This window comes from Varroa jacobsoni, unplaced genomic scaffold (genome assembly GCF_002532875.2).
Source record: "Varroa jacobsoni isolate VJ856 unplaced genomic scaffold, vjacob_1.0 scaffold_758, whole genome shotgun sequence".
In the NCBI taxonomy this organism is placed as follows: Eukaryota; Metazoa; Arthropoda; class Arachnida; order Mesostigmata; family Varroidae; genus Varroa; species Varroa jacobsoni.
In genome coordinates, this window is record NW_019213660.1 from 59,952 (window position 1) to 74,417 (window position 14,466).

The 14,466-nt window shown below is 45.1% G+C and overlaps 1 protein-coding gene across 1 annotated transcript; it reads left to right on the forward strand.

Moving 5' to 3' along the window:
* Positions 1–7,024: 7,024 nt before the first annotated feature.
* Positions 7,025–14,098, forward strand: POSH (SH3 domain containing ring finger posh). Its single transcript, XM_022838314.2, has one exon. It carries the CDS (start codon positions 7,300–7,302, stop codon positions 10,330–10,332), a length of 3,033 nt encoding a protein of 1,010 aa, XP_022694049.2. The 5' UTR covers positions 7,025–7,299; the 3' UTR covers positions 10,333–14,098.
* The last annotated feature ends 368 nt before the right edge of the window (positions 14,099–14,466 follow it).

The following is a 14,466-nucleotide window of genomic DNA, read 5'->3' on the forward strand; positions in this document are numbered from 1 at the left end:
GTCGCCGGCCGAAAACGCATTTTTGTCATTTCCGTTTTCGCTTTGGAAACTGAAAAGTCGATGAACCCACATGAACGTCTGAACGGCGATGGCTGCTATAGCAGCTCACACGGCCGGAACGTTACAGAGCGTCTGAGCTAATCGACAATCGCAGAGTTTATACGCTCGAATTGGATGGACAGAGTTGTGCTTCAAAGGGATGTGCGTATGACTAACTACTGTAGATCGCAGAAACGACAATATGTAAAAAGGTTCGGTCGTTACGCTGACGACGACAACAAGTTCGTAAATGAATCCGGCGACCGAAATCTACCTAGGGCCTGTTTGCATGTTTCCATTGCTCCATACCTGTATCAGCGATTCTCCGCTTAGAACTATTCCTTACTTTTCTATCTTCTACACCTTCGTGCCCGTGGTGGTGCGGTGGTAGCGTGTTTGGTTACTAAACTGAGCGTGATCACATGTTGTGTAATGCCTGAAGGAGCCAGCGGTCTAAACCAGCAATGCTTTGCTGAAGTAGCGCCGGCTGTAGAGCTTAAAACCTGTATTTATCTATTTTCTATAGTTCAATAGGGTTCGAAATGTACAAGAGGGTTCGTCGGAATCGAAATAAGCTAACCGAGCTAAATGTCGACAACTTCAGACGCCACAGCGTCTATAACCACATAAAGCATAGATGTACATCTGTATCTAAAAGAAAGAAGAGTATAGTAACGGTAGACAGAGAAACGATTCAGAGAGAAAGGGCTAAAATCAACTGCAAGGGGGAAACATCGCATCGCTATGGACATTGACGCTACCGCGATGGTATCGCCGTCGTCGTCGTCATCCGTTCAACGGACCGCTCGTTCGTCTCAAGCGCGTACTGCCGATGCTAAGTGAGCTACGAATGAACGGATTCACCGGCATTTGTTGTAACAGCTTTTACGAAGCCTTACGTTGGGACGACTGAGCAGATTGCTCCGACTACACAATACTGAGAGAACCGCACTTTTTTTTCTCTCACAATGTGGCTCTAAAATGTTGCTTCAGGTCGCTCTATTAATGGCCGTTAGAGCGTCAGGCCAACGATACTTTAGCTTCGGCCTAGCGTCGCCTAATATAGCCGATTGCAAGCCTGGACGATTAACTAGGCGTATTTTGAGAAGCGGTATTCAATGATATCTGAGCAGTAAATGTCGGTTCCTTGATGAAGCGTTAGCCAACAACTAATAGAACGATAAGTGTCCGTGTTGACAACACCGTTGACATCAGAGGGAGCATTAGTGCCATCCATCAGTAGCGTGATTTGTTCTCATCTGTCGATAGATATCTGAGTGTAACAGCAAATGATCGTGTCATTCGGCATTAGAGCTTTACGGTTGCCAATTGTTTTGTTTCGCTACGAGAGTATAGGACGCACCTACCTGTGTTTTTAGTTCAGTCAGATACACGACTGTACAGAGTGGAATAATGGTCGGTTCGTAACGTGCTTCGGATATGGAATTGACGAAAAAAAGGTGAACTTAAATAGGTGAAGGTAGCAATCAGTGGTAACCGCTTGTTTCCAGTACCGTACGCAATCGAAGACAATGATGGACGATTTATCTGAAGCTGTAAAAAAAGAGCCAGCGATCGACATTGTTTTCTAGAAAACACCTCGTGTTACATCGAGTCGAACTCGTTTGTTAGGTCTATTGACTGATCGGGGTAGCAACTAATTAATAATTAATCAAACGAATACCTGATCGTCTATCTTTAGTCACTCTGGATTGTTCGTCCTTAATTTTCGTTCATGGAACTTTTCCCATTTATATTCCACTGGTTTTTCATCATTACATTGCTGCGATGCGCCCCTAGATCATACCTGCTTGATAAAGTTGCGGGGTTTTCTGATAAACTTGAAAATCGTCCAGTTAGCAAATCTAACGATGTGTAAGGATGGGCATAACAACCCAAAATCAAACTGTTCAATGAAAACTGCGAACCCTCAAACCTATCAATATATGGGTGTATGTATTAATTCGTTTAGGGGCAACGTTATGGGAATTTACTACGAAATGACATTACCGTTTAGATTCAATAGACTTGTACATGTAGAGGACAGCAGAATCTCACATTATTAATAATATTCGATGTTGACAGAACGACGTGTTGAATTTGCCTGTTGTCGGCTCTAGGGGCAAACTAGTAATCATTTTCGTGTGTTCCGTTTCGTGTATCGTCTCTGTCATCAGGGAAAACAGGCCTAGAATACGCCATTTCTACTCGAGCTATGAGTTAGTTCAACAAAACGTTTCGTTAGACCCCTTGATGTTTGACTGGTAATAGCACAATTACGTTTGCAACATTTACTCGGCCTGCGACACACTAACTGTCCCATATATTGACAGATGCACGTATTGCAAAACATTTCCCTTTGCCGTCTGCCCACCTTCCGTCTGGCAATCCTACCAAATCAGAGAGTCGACAATCGCCGAACTCCCATGAACTAGTCACCGCTGTTCGCTATCCTAACCACACTATTTTCTGATATTCGTTCCTCGTCGTGAGTCATCTATGAATCAAGCGACTAGTCGATACGTGGGTTCGTGAACCGTCCATTTTCAACTGCAGGATTCCCTATTCTTATTGTTTATGTGGTGATGCTGTTCCCGACTCGTTAGTTACCAGGTAGAGCCAGCAGCATCTTGAGTGTTACTGATACATCGGTTCCATACGAGCCGTCAGTGGATGCCATGCTCCATCGATGATTTTACTGCTGGCTGTTACATTAACATGCCGCTCCCGGGTCATGGTCGTGGTCTTCTTCTTCTTGTAGCTGGCCACCAGCCCACCACTTACGGCCCGTCGCTCCGGCTGTTATACAGCGTTGCTTTGTTGCGTTGCTTGCGACGTCGACGCCGAAGTCGCCGCGACTTACCAAGCCAGCGGCGGAGCGCCAGATGGCAAAGCAGAAACGGGACGGAGACTCTTTTTCGTTCATCTTCGTTATTGTCCAGTGGTCCGAGTGTCTTCGGGAGAGAGAGGGAGAGGAAGAGAGAGCGAATGGAAACGACTCGCGGGAGCGAGTTACAACGCAACTGGCGCCGTTGCTCCTATCAAAACTGTGCTGCTCCCTGTCAACTAAGCGCATCGGCAGCATTCAACGTATTCACTCGTTGGGTTCGGCCGCTGATGCTGTTGTTGTCAGTGTCGTCGTCGTCGTCGTCGTCTGCTGTGGTGGCAGGCTTCACAGTCGGCAACAGCATCTACCTCTGTGGACAGATAGCTTCCTACTGTTGCTGCTAGAGGCGCTTGATGGAGTTTCTTTGGTGACCTTTCACTTGTTTCCCTCCGAAAAAGCAGCAGCAGCAGCAGCAGCAGCGGACAAACCATTTCCTCTTTTTTATACGATGGCCTCACCTGGAGATTTTGGGTGAGGTTGTAGCAGCTGTTGTCGATAACACCAAAAGAACGATGCCGAAATAGATAAAAATAACAGTCGCCCCACGAATACAAACGTGTGTGTTCAGCTGAAAACGTGATGACCCGAAGCTGTGCGTTGAGTAGCAGCAGTAACGATGCTTTCTGGAGCGTCACCGTCGATGCTATCTGAGCTGTAATGTCTAAGCGGATCTCTAGCTCGTAATGGTAGCTTCTTGCCCGATACGTTAGACGCAGCAATTGTTATTGTTTTTTTGATAGTGAGTTGAACGAAGAAAGCTATCTCTGACAGCTTTCTATAACTAGATGTTGACAACTCGATTTTCGAGGTTTGTAACGACAGTTCGTTAAGGGCACAGGCTCGACCGTACGCTGCCACACGAGCGAACATGACAACAAGTGATTAAAGTCGTTTAGAAAAGGTTGATCTGGGCTCAGCGTTATATATATATATTTGAATAATAAGCTATGTTTTTAGCGTGGTTCCTCTTTCTGGTTAAGTAAGCCTTAACACTATTGTTTTTACGTATCTTCAGAAGGCTTCAATCAGATCTGTGGGACGAAAATCTTAGTCAATTAGTGTCTACTTTTTGAGCGCCTGGCTTTAGAACATGATTTTTAGTTTAGAGAACTTAGTTCAAGTTTTGGCTTAAGCTTGCACTGAAACAATAACACCTCCTGACTGTTATCGACCAGGGCGCTTGAGGAATATTAATAGTAATGGTAATGATAAGGTGTTAAAGGTGCATTATCTAATGGCAAAAGGTGGCCATGGCATAAATTTATCTTATCTAAAGGTGCAGTATGAGAGTTACATGCCAAGCGGCGATTGATTTCGTCAGCCAAATGTTTTCCTTTTGTAGAAAGGAACGACATAATCGACGAAGCCAGCTTATGTGGTGAAATTATGTGACAAGGTAAGCTGCGATAGGAGCGAAACATTTGCCACGACACATATATTGAATTGCTTTCTTTTATGTCGAAATAAACGTCACTGAGAATTTTGTGAGCGTTCTGACGATAAGGAAGTTTTGGCATGCGTATGCTTGTGGTCTGTGTGCCTCCGTCAGGTAGATATCCGTCAAGAGATAGGGTGTAGAATGTACTACGCTGCTCGTTCTGTTGAGTCTCGCTCAGCAACAAATAGGCAAACGCACCCCGTGACATACAATATCATTGAGAGATCTCGTAGAAACAAAACGGATAGCTAATATCAGCGTATCTGCACTCAGTCGCCGTGATGGTTGTTCCTCCCGCTGTGTTGACGTCAATCAACGACGAATAGACTGTCTCGGAAACAGCGTTGATTACGGCACCGAGTTTCTGTGGAAAATTATTCTACTATAAATATACGACGTAGCCGTCAATGATTTGGATCAACAAATAAACTTATCAGCCAACCCTTAGAAATTCTATGCGATCCTTCTCCCATGCGGTGCAACCATCCTGAAGTTTCAGCCCTACGAGGGCTGCTACTGTCTGATAGACTGGACTATTTCTACTTAGGATATCCTCAAAGTTCTACAGATTAAAAAAAAGATGCTTCATTTTGGTTAGCTATCTTTCACACCTAGAGAATATTAGACAAAGACTGCACTGTCCAGTTCTTGATTTTCGACAAAACCTCAACTACCTACCTCAATAAATGTTTCGAAGTTTATATTCGATATTTAAATCGTTCGGCATTACTTCAGAGGGCTGGCTTCTATCAGAGGGAAATGAAATGTACCTAGGTCAAACTCAAACCTAAACCCTCAAGTGTCCCTAAATTAAGTAGGCAACCACGACACTACGACGCTATACTAGAAATTACCTGCTTGCGAGGCTTTGATTCGATCGAAAAAACCACGTGTCTAAATTTAAATTCCGGATTCGATTTCCCCAAAATTCAATTGCCCGCCATCTGATCTCCCGCTGATTACGTTCTATTAGACCTTTATTTATACTCACCACGGCCTGCGAGCTCTAGCACTCGTAATAAGCTAAAACTATAATAGACCGTGCCCGTTTTTTCGTGAACATCAGTTAGCGATATCTGTTGTACATCAGGCGAATCCGCGACGATCACCATCATCATCAGCCATTAACATTGTGATCATTGTCGTCGTGCCAATGGAAATTCATCTACGGACCTCGTTATTCCTATACTAACTCCATATCTATTTCACTGCTTCTATATATCGTCACAGTCGATTGTGCGGTGGCCTCATCATCTTCATTGAAAACTAGCAATCGCAAAAGACGCTGTTGTCTGCTTGCTTGCGCTCTGAGTCGCGTTTGTGCTGTTTGAGTTTCATCTAGAAATCAATGAAGCGTTGAGGCGTGCGACAGTTGGCCGGTCGTTTACTTATTGCCTCGTTTGTTCAACTAGGGGGCTGTGCCATCTTGCCAGTACAAACGGCTGCATCACTGTGTTGTTCGTTCCCTAACGGGAAAATGAGTGGAGAAGCTTGCGGCTGATGGTGGCCATGTTGTCATCGTCGAAACACTATATCGTTACTGTTGTTTCAGTTTTGAACATTGACTGATGCAACAGCTACTTTATGACCGTGATTACGCCAACGATAACAATAGCACGAACACCCACTAATCTATGGCGAGCCCCTGTTGCTAGCGCAGCCATCATCAGTAAGGCCATTGTCGTCATCTTCCAACTAAGTAATATTCAATCGGTTACAAGGACCCGTACCATACAAAGTACTTTCGTTACAACGATCCCCGTAGAAGCGAATGGAAAACAAATATCTAGGGACAGGCAAGCAGGCACTGTAGCAGAACGTGAAGTAGGACACTGATAAACTACAGATGCTCTTGGAACGCTAAGATGTTTGATAGAGAGAGCGGCTTTATGCTTGTTTCGTGCGTTTGATGTACGCCAAGGATAGACCAGTAGCCGGCACTTATATCCAAGGCAGAAGAATACAGGGTTTATAAGAGCACGACTTAGCGTTAGAACATTAAGCACATACTTCAGTACTGAAGTTTGGTCTACATAAGGGATTGTCATTTTGAATAACTTTCTAAAGACTAGAATTTATAATATGTTCCTATTATAGCACACTTAGAAAATCCATCGGGGAACGACAGGAGTTTGTTTTTGAGCACACTGATTCCAGACATGTTAACTCGGCCTGTTTTTCTTTCAAATTATTAAAAGATTTTGTTATAGGCTGCATAACTGAATATATGCACTACAGCAAGAACCCAATAGCAGGAAGATTCTTCTAGTCGTCATTAACATCTGTTTTTATCATTATTTCAGAATGGCGGCAAACTTTAGGCTTCCACAATGGCGTAGAGTTTCGTCACCAGCCGGGATGACGTTTTGCTAATCTCTCCACATTATGTCTGCTTTTTGGGGTAAATGTCAAAATAATAAAGAGATCACCATTTACTTTTTAATTATTATGATATCTATTTCTTCTGATATAATTTGGGAGAGGACTGTAAGGTCATTATTACTATATTTCTCAAATACTACGCATGTTACCAAACACACAAGTCACAGCCATTGTATGTTGCACCCATCATCCATTGGCTAAGTTCGCAATCAGTGACGTTTGACTGCCATAACCTTTGTACTCGTTTTTGTCTGCATTACATCTTTTTTTTTCTTCTATTTTAGAGGAGCGACAAAAAAATGATTATCAACTGGTGGAAGTGGTAAGTGGCGCTCAGCGCCTCAGAGCGCTTGAAACCCTCCGTTATTCCGTGGCGGCATTTCGTGGCCCGCCAAGCGTGGGCTCTGCCATTCCTCAATTTCGAGTTGGGTGCGTCGAATCGCAACGGGTCTCGGCTGCACCAACGATACTGCAGCATCAACAACAACAGCTTCAATACCAGCCACAACGACAACAGCAACATCCGCAACAACAACAGCAACAACCGCAGCCCATGGACGCGTCTTTTCTCAATGAGCTGCTCGAGTGCTCCGTATGCCTTGAGCAGCTCGACTCGAGCTCGCGAGTACTGCCATGTCAGCACACGTTCTGCAAACGGTGCTTGCAGGAGATCGTGCAATCAAAGGGCGAGCTTCGTTGTCCTGAGTGCCGTACCCTTGTTGAGACGAAGGTCGACGAGCTGCCGGTGAACATTTTCCTTGTGCGACTCCTCGAGGGAATCAAGAATAAGACGCCTCGAAAGTGCCAACAATCGTCGGGAATTGGAGTGCCTGCGCAGCCCGTATTTTCCGATCAGTTCCTTCTGGGAACGGGTAGTTTGTGTTCGATTGGCGGTCCTAGCCTCCCGTTAATGGGATCGGGCCAGACCTTCTACACGCAGGCGGCCGTTCATCCAATCTGTTGTGCCAAAGCTATTTATCCATACGAGTCGTCGAACGTCAGCGACCTCTCGTTCCAGAAGGGCGACCTCATTAATTTGATCAAACGGATCGATGTGAATTGGTATCAGGGCGAATTGAAAGGCAAAGTAGGCTTCGTGCCGGCCTCGTATATTACGGTTGTCACGCTTGGTCCGTTCACAACGGCTCTAACTCAAGGCGGTGGTAGCGGTTCCATTGTTGGTCATAATGGTCAACAGGTTATCACTCCAAGTCAGGCACTGGCCAAGGCCCTGTATGACTTTCAGATTACGGATAAGTCATCGGAAGAGAAAGAGTGTTTGACGTTCAGCCGAGGCGAAATCATCTATGTGTTGCGGCGCGTGGACGAAAACTGGGCCGAAGGTCGTATCGGCGATCGGCAAGGGATATTTCCCATATCCTTCGTCGAAATGAACGTAGCGGCCAAACAGCTGATTAAGATGATTACGTGCAGCGGGCCCTCGCGAGTCGCGCCGGCGCCGCCTGCACTCAGCTCGTCCCTGTCCGATCAAGGGGGAGGTGCCAAAACCCCAAGTAGCCAAACGCCGGAAGGTCTACTGTCGGATTTCTCGATAGTGACAGAAAACAAACGACATTCATTATCCGCGCTAAACCTAACCACGGCTCTTGGGCAGTCGTTGGTGACACCGACATCCAGTTCGGCCCCAGGTGCCAATTGTGAGCATCGTCACTCCATGGAGATGCTCTCCGACCGTGAGCTGCGGTCGCCGCTAGCGCCGCTTGCCCCTGCGATGCCGAAGATGTGTCAGTCGTCGAGCGGGGGGGGCGGCCCGCCCTCAGTAACTCCAGTGACAACTCATACCACTGCGCAACATGGTCAAAACAAGCTACTCGAGATTAATGCCACGGTACGGCGGCATACACGACAGTCGAAAGAGGCTGATTTAAGTTCTTCGTCGCAGACCGTTAAATCCACGTCAATGTTTTACATGGCGCTGTACAATTACAAGCCGCAGAAAGACGACGAGCTGGAGTTGAAGAAAGGTGAAGTGTATATGGTATCCGAGAAGTGTCAGGACGGCTGGTTCAAGGGCAGCGCGCTGAAAAGTGGTGCGCAGGGCGTCTTCCCTGGGAACTATGTCCAGCACGCTGGCAAAAACGGCCAACAGGCCCAACAGGTCCAGCAGGCCCTGCAGGCCACAGCTTCAACTATCACAGCTGCAGGGTTTGCCTATCAACCAGTTCCGACTGCGGGTGGTCCTCAGCAGCCATCGGTAACTAATGTCACAGCGGCCGCAGCTTTAGCGCAAGGCTTCTCTAACCTCTGTGTCTCATCACCAATGCGGCCGCGAAGTAATCCCCAGTTGCCACTTAGCGCGTTGTACAACACTATGCAACGGTCATCGGAATGGCCCCTTTCGACAAGCAGCACGTTTAACGGTATTCCGTTCGATATTGCTGGAACATCGGCGTTAACTTGCGGAACGACATCAATGGGCGTCAACGGAGGTGGCGGCGCTCTAGGTGGAGGGGGCAGCGGCATGCTTAAGTGCGGTCAAGGGGGTGGACTTCAACAGGGCAATCAACAGTATTGCCAGTCAATGACGAACACACCCCTAAAGCAGGGCTGGTCTACGACCGCGACAACGGACGTTCACTGCGGAAGTCCTCCCCTACAGTCCTCCATCGGCGTTGGCCAGACCGCTCAGCAACAACAGCAGACACCCCAGTCGACTGTGATAGCGCAGCACTTCTCTATCGTGAAGCGGTTAACGCGGCGCAAATCGAAATCGCCTCCACCTGCTCTCGGCCTAGGTGGAGTCAGCGGCCTCGATGACTCCCCTCCCGTACACGTGCGTTCAGGCTCGTGCCCATCGAGCCATAGCAGCCATAGTTCTCCAGCAGGACCCTCAGGCGTGACCAGTCGCGGAGGCAGTGAAACGAACTTTGGGAGTGCGTTGGTTCCCGGTCCCCTGCACAAGAAAACGGCGTCACTCGATGACGCTCTGGCGTCGCCCTCGCAAAGCCCGTTGACGCCGCTGACTCCACTTGGCGTCGCGGGCGTCTCCCCACCACCTCAGCAGCAACAACCAGGCGCCGGCGTAGCTCCCGATGTGCCGACATCTGTCTCCAGCCAAACGTCGAACGGCGCATCCACCGTTGGAGGGAATGTTGGCATCGGGGTCGGAGTGGGATCCGCCTCCGAGCAGTACCGCTGTATAGTGCCTTACCCAGCTAACTCGGATTACGAACTTGAGCTCAAGGTCGGTGACGTCGTGTACGTTCACAAGAAACGAGAAGACGGTTGGTGCAAGGGAACTCTACAGAGGACGGGTCGAACGGGTTTATTTCCTGCCTCGTTTGTCAAGCAGACAACGACAACGGCAGCAGCAGGCGTAGTGGCGTCTACCGAGCCAGTGCACACTGCCACAGCCGACTACGCTATAGCACAGGGTCACGTTGTGCCAGGCATTGGGGTAGGTGGACAAGCCGGATCTGCCGGTCAGTTGGGAGGACTAAGCGTAAACGGCTTTAGTGGACTCTGCGGACTGCCACCTGCTCCGGCGATGTTCCAGTGTGGGCCCGTGAATGCGGCAATAAGTCATATCCCGCCGCCCACGCATATCCTCAATCCACCCCAGTAACGTAGGGAACCATGGAAAGCGAAGCAAATTTAACAAAGACATGAGAAGCGAAAAGGATAAAGGAGCATTGTACCACAGGGAAGAGCGCAAAAGGCCGAACCCCCACGAGCTCGAGAGAAATTGTGCGAGAAATAGCTATCAGTTCCAACGTGTACTATATATATACTAACGGGTATTCCTGCTATGTAACGAAAATATTATTGTTGCTTAGCCTGTTGTGCACAGTGAAAAAGATAACAACTCACAATTGACAATTAATCGCCGTCCTTCATGTATTGACGTAGCTTCAAAAGCACTTAGTGGCTAGGTAGCTACGTAAATGCATAATACTTAGAGAAGGTACGAATACGCAGCTGAAACAACAGTTCAATGGTGAAGCCGGTTCGGATAGACAAAAAATACAATACGAGCAAATAAACAAGGAATTACTTAAGCTTATTTATTACCACACGTGTCGCCTTACGGCTGTAATGCATCTCATCTCACACTTCTTTAGAGCATCGATGAAACCGGCGACTAAATCACCCGGGATTGGTAACTCGTAGAACGTCGAGAACGCTATCGACACGTGCTCGTTATTAAATGATAGTCTTACCGAAAAAAAATGCACAACCAACTTCGTAATGTTCAGCTCTATGGTTTATCAGCTGCACTGCTGAAGTGGGCTGCTCGCAGGAAGGCCAGTCGGTCAACAAAAACAGAACAGAAGGGGAAAAATGAGTTACAAAATCCCAGACGTTCACTAGGCTACAGCAGGGTTGAAATTGTGATGACCCGCTAGCCGTCATCGAGAAAAATTTGAGAAATTATACAACCAGCGGTTTCTGACCACAAATATACTGTGATGCGAGATGGCTATGCACGAGAGGGATTTGTACGGATGGTACATATACAGCGAGGTGGGGATAAGCCCAAGAAAGGTAAAAGGCCCAGATCGGCCAATGGCATAACGCTGGTCACCAGTTAATGTTGTCAACAAAATTAGAGCCACGAAGCAAAAACGATGCAGACCCAGAAATTAAGGACTCCCATTGAAGATTACGAGCACTGATCCCGTTTGATTGATTGATTAGCAAATATAAGCGCTGTTGACCCATATAGACTCACTTCCATAAGGACGTACAGATATGGCTCGTTGAGCTGGACTTCGCCAACGGATCGTTGCTGAACTCAGAATCATCACAACAAAAACAATGTTAGGTGCATCTTGGCGAGTTTGAAGGCGTTGTGTGGCGTCCCATGTAGAAGAACATAACATAATATGATCGTGCATCATCTGTGAGCCAGCATCAGCGCCAATGGGAAACACATACGAGAGATCAACGCGTGACGCGAGGCCTTCACTGGGTGACGCGACTCATACGAGTGAGGATGTAGGTAAGAAGCGGGTCAAGATGAACTCATATAGGCTTGCTTTCCTATCCTGCCGATTTTGATGTGATCATCAGGGGCTGCTCAGATACCGTATAAAATAGTGGTAAATTATTTATTATCTTTACTCATTTGATTTTGAGTTATTTAAGGCAGAGGCTGACAGCCAAAAAATTACTTGCATTGAATTTGTTAAGGTATAAAACGGTGAGGCCTTTGAACTGAGCCGAAAAGCTGTAACTCCTTTGAGGTTCGGGTCGTTGAACGGATCTATAAGCTAACCCACTGATCCCTTTTATTCGATATAGAAAACACCAGACCATCCACTGAAATTCAGTTAATTTGCTAGCTGAGAGTTAGCGACGTTCCTATCACGGTTGCGTTTTTCTTGAAAACAAGGCACAGAAAGGGAGCTTCTGTACGTAGATATAAAAAGAAGCGATAAAATACAATGCGTCACGTTGCAAATGCTGCGTGGTAAGGTAAAAATGCACCTGAAAAATACATCACAGGAGCATCCTGCTCGCCGCTAACGGCTGTCACAAGCGATGAAGACATACAACAACGAACCGATCAACGCACAGTTGCGCCAAGAGCCTCGTCTGAGATCCTGGAATATCAGAGAAAACGATTTTGGTGATATATTTATATATGAATAATCAGATAGAAACGTAAACCCTAGGTATTGGCATCGGTAGACATCACAGCGTGAAAGGAAAGAAGAAGGAAAGGAAAAGGGGACGAAGTTGACGGCAAAATCCGACGGAACAAAAGTGCGCCTCAGAAGACGTGTAGACCAGTTCAGAATTAGTGCAGCTAAATGGTTAAAAATGGGTTTTCGTGGCGCTAAAAAGGCAAGAAAAAGCGGTTACGATTAAAGATGAAAGCAACGATAATATGTATCTATGGACGACATTTGCTTATAGAGTATCGTTGAAAATCTTTATCATTCAATATGTTACGAGCAAGAGTTGGCTTAAACCCGAGTGATGCACGGAATGAATATACAACTAGTACGTGAAATCGGGTTTTGGTATTCTCATTATGTTTTACGGCCACACCGAATAACCTAGTAAGTTAAGCTCCACTTCAATGATCGAAATCGATTCGTTTGTATCAAAAAGTCGAAAATATTCTAGAATTTTCAGTAGGCCATGTGTATTTTGATAAGATCGTCTCTACTAAATATTGATGTATAGAAAAAGAAATGTAAGATATAAGACAAGGCCTGCAGATGTTCTGGATACATCAATTCTACCAGCAGCAAAAGTAGAGGAGTACACAACAGTAGAATATTTTCGAATCAAATTCACACACACAGATACACCTACTGGCAGATGCATCTTAATGAAAAACTCATCACAATCAAAAAGCAAAATAAATAACCACCGGCAGCTAATCCGAGAATGTCAACAGCAATGTTACCTAAATTCAATTTTTATGGCAATCTCAAACTGAAAAGGGTTTAGTGGGAATTAATTGGAGAGATTTCATTGCTACCGGAACTCAGCACAATTTACAAAATTTTGAAGTGGGTTAGCTCGTCTCGTAAAATCCGAGTGCTCTGTAATATGCCGCCTGCTTAGATTAATTAAAATTACACACTAGATAAATAGCAAAAGGAGACTATGTACTTAGTTTTACTGATATGTATCCAAGTAGTTTTAATATCTCATGTTCGGCTCGCGAATCAATGACTGAGATAATCTTAATCGGTTTCCAGTGGAAACTAGTCAAATGACGGCAATAGGCTAAACTAAAAAGGCGTTTCTTTTTCTATTGCAGGCCGGATAGGCAAGCGAATAGAAAATCAATAAAAATATAAAGAAAAACCAAATGTTTGCGGATCACATAAATACACTATCGATACATGGGAAAAATTAGCCTTTACTTGTAGCTCTGTGCACTAGGTGTTCTCTTGATAGCAGCTCGAACAGGCATACGCATATACTATATAATACCTGTTGTGATATAAACTATCATAGTATAAGTGTAGCAGTTGCAACATTTCGAAAAAAACAGCCCAACGTTACGTCCTCGTAAATAACATGAAACAACAGCCATTCCTTTGATAGCTCAACAGACAAGTCAATAACAGTAAAAACATGCCTCACATCAGATAAAATAGCTACACAGCCATGACGGATAAATACAGTCGTGTGAAAAATCTATGCTAAAAAGGTAAAAAATTAAGTATCTAGTATACATATATGAAATGAAGTAAAAAAAAAACCAAGACACATTCACACACAAATAAACGCAACCTAACAAACTAACCATGAACGAGCATACCGTGTAAAAAAATATATATATATATATAATATTATATAGGAAATGCTATATGTATGGAATATAAATAAAACACTATAATATATATGTGTGTAACTGAAAATAATATTGTACATTGTCCTGCGTTGAACTATAGTGACGACGACATTGATGACAACAATAACAATGATCATGATGATTATGATTAAGTAGAACAACTACGTGATGATGATGATGATGATGGCTGGAACACAGGAGGTAAAATGCGTTATAAATGACAGGCAATTAATCATTGCACTACTAGAATAACAGTACTTATAACTTAGCGATTCTTAAATTACCACTATACTTAATGCCAAGTCTATCGTGTTTAGAAAGCAGAGAACATGGGGTGATTGTATTATATATATATATATATATATATATATATATATATATATATATATATATGCAGAGTGATGCGTTCAGATTGGGAAGCACTTTTGCGAATCAGCT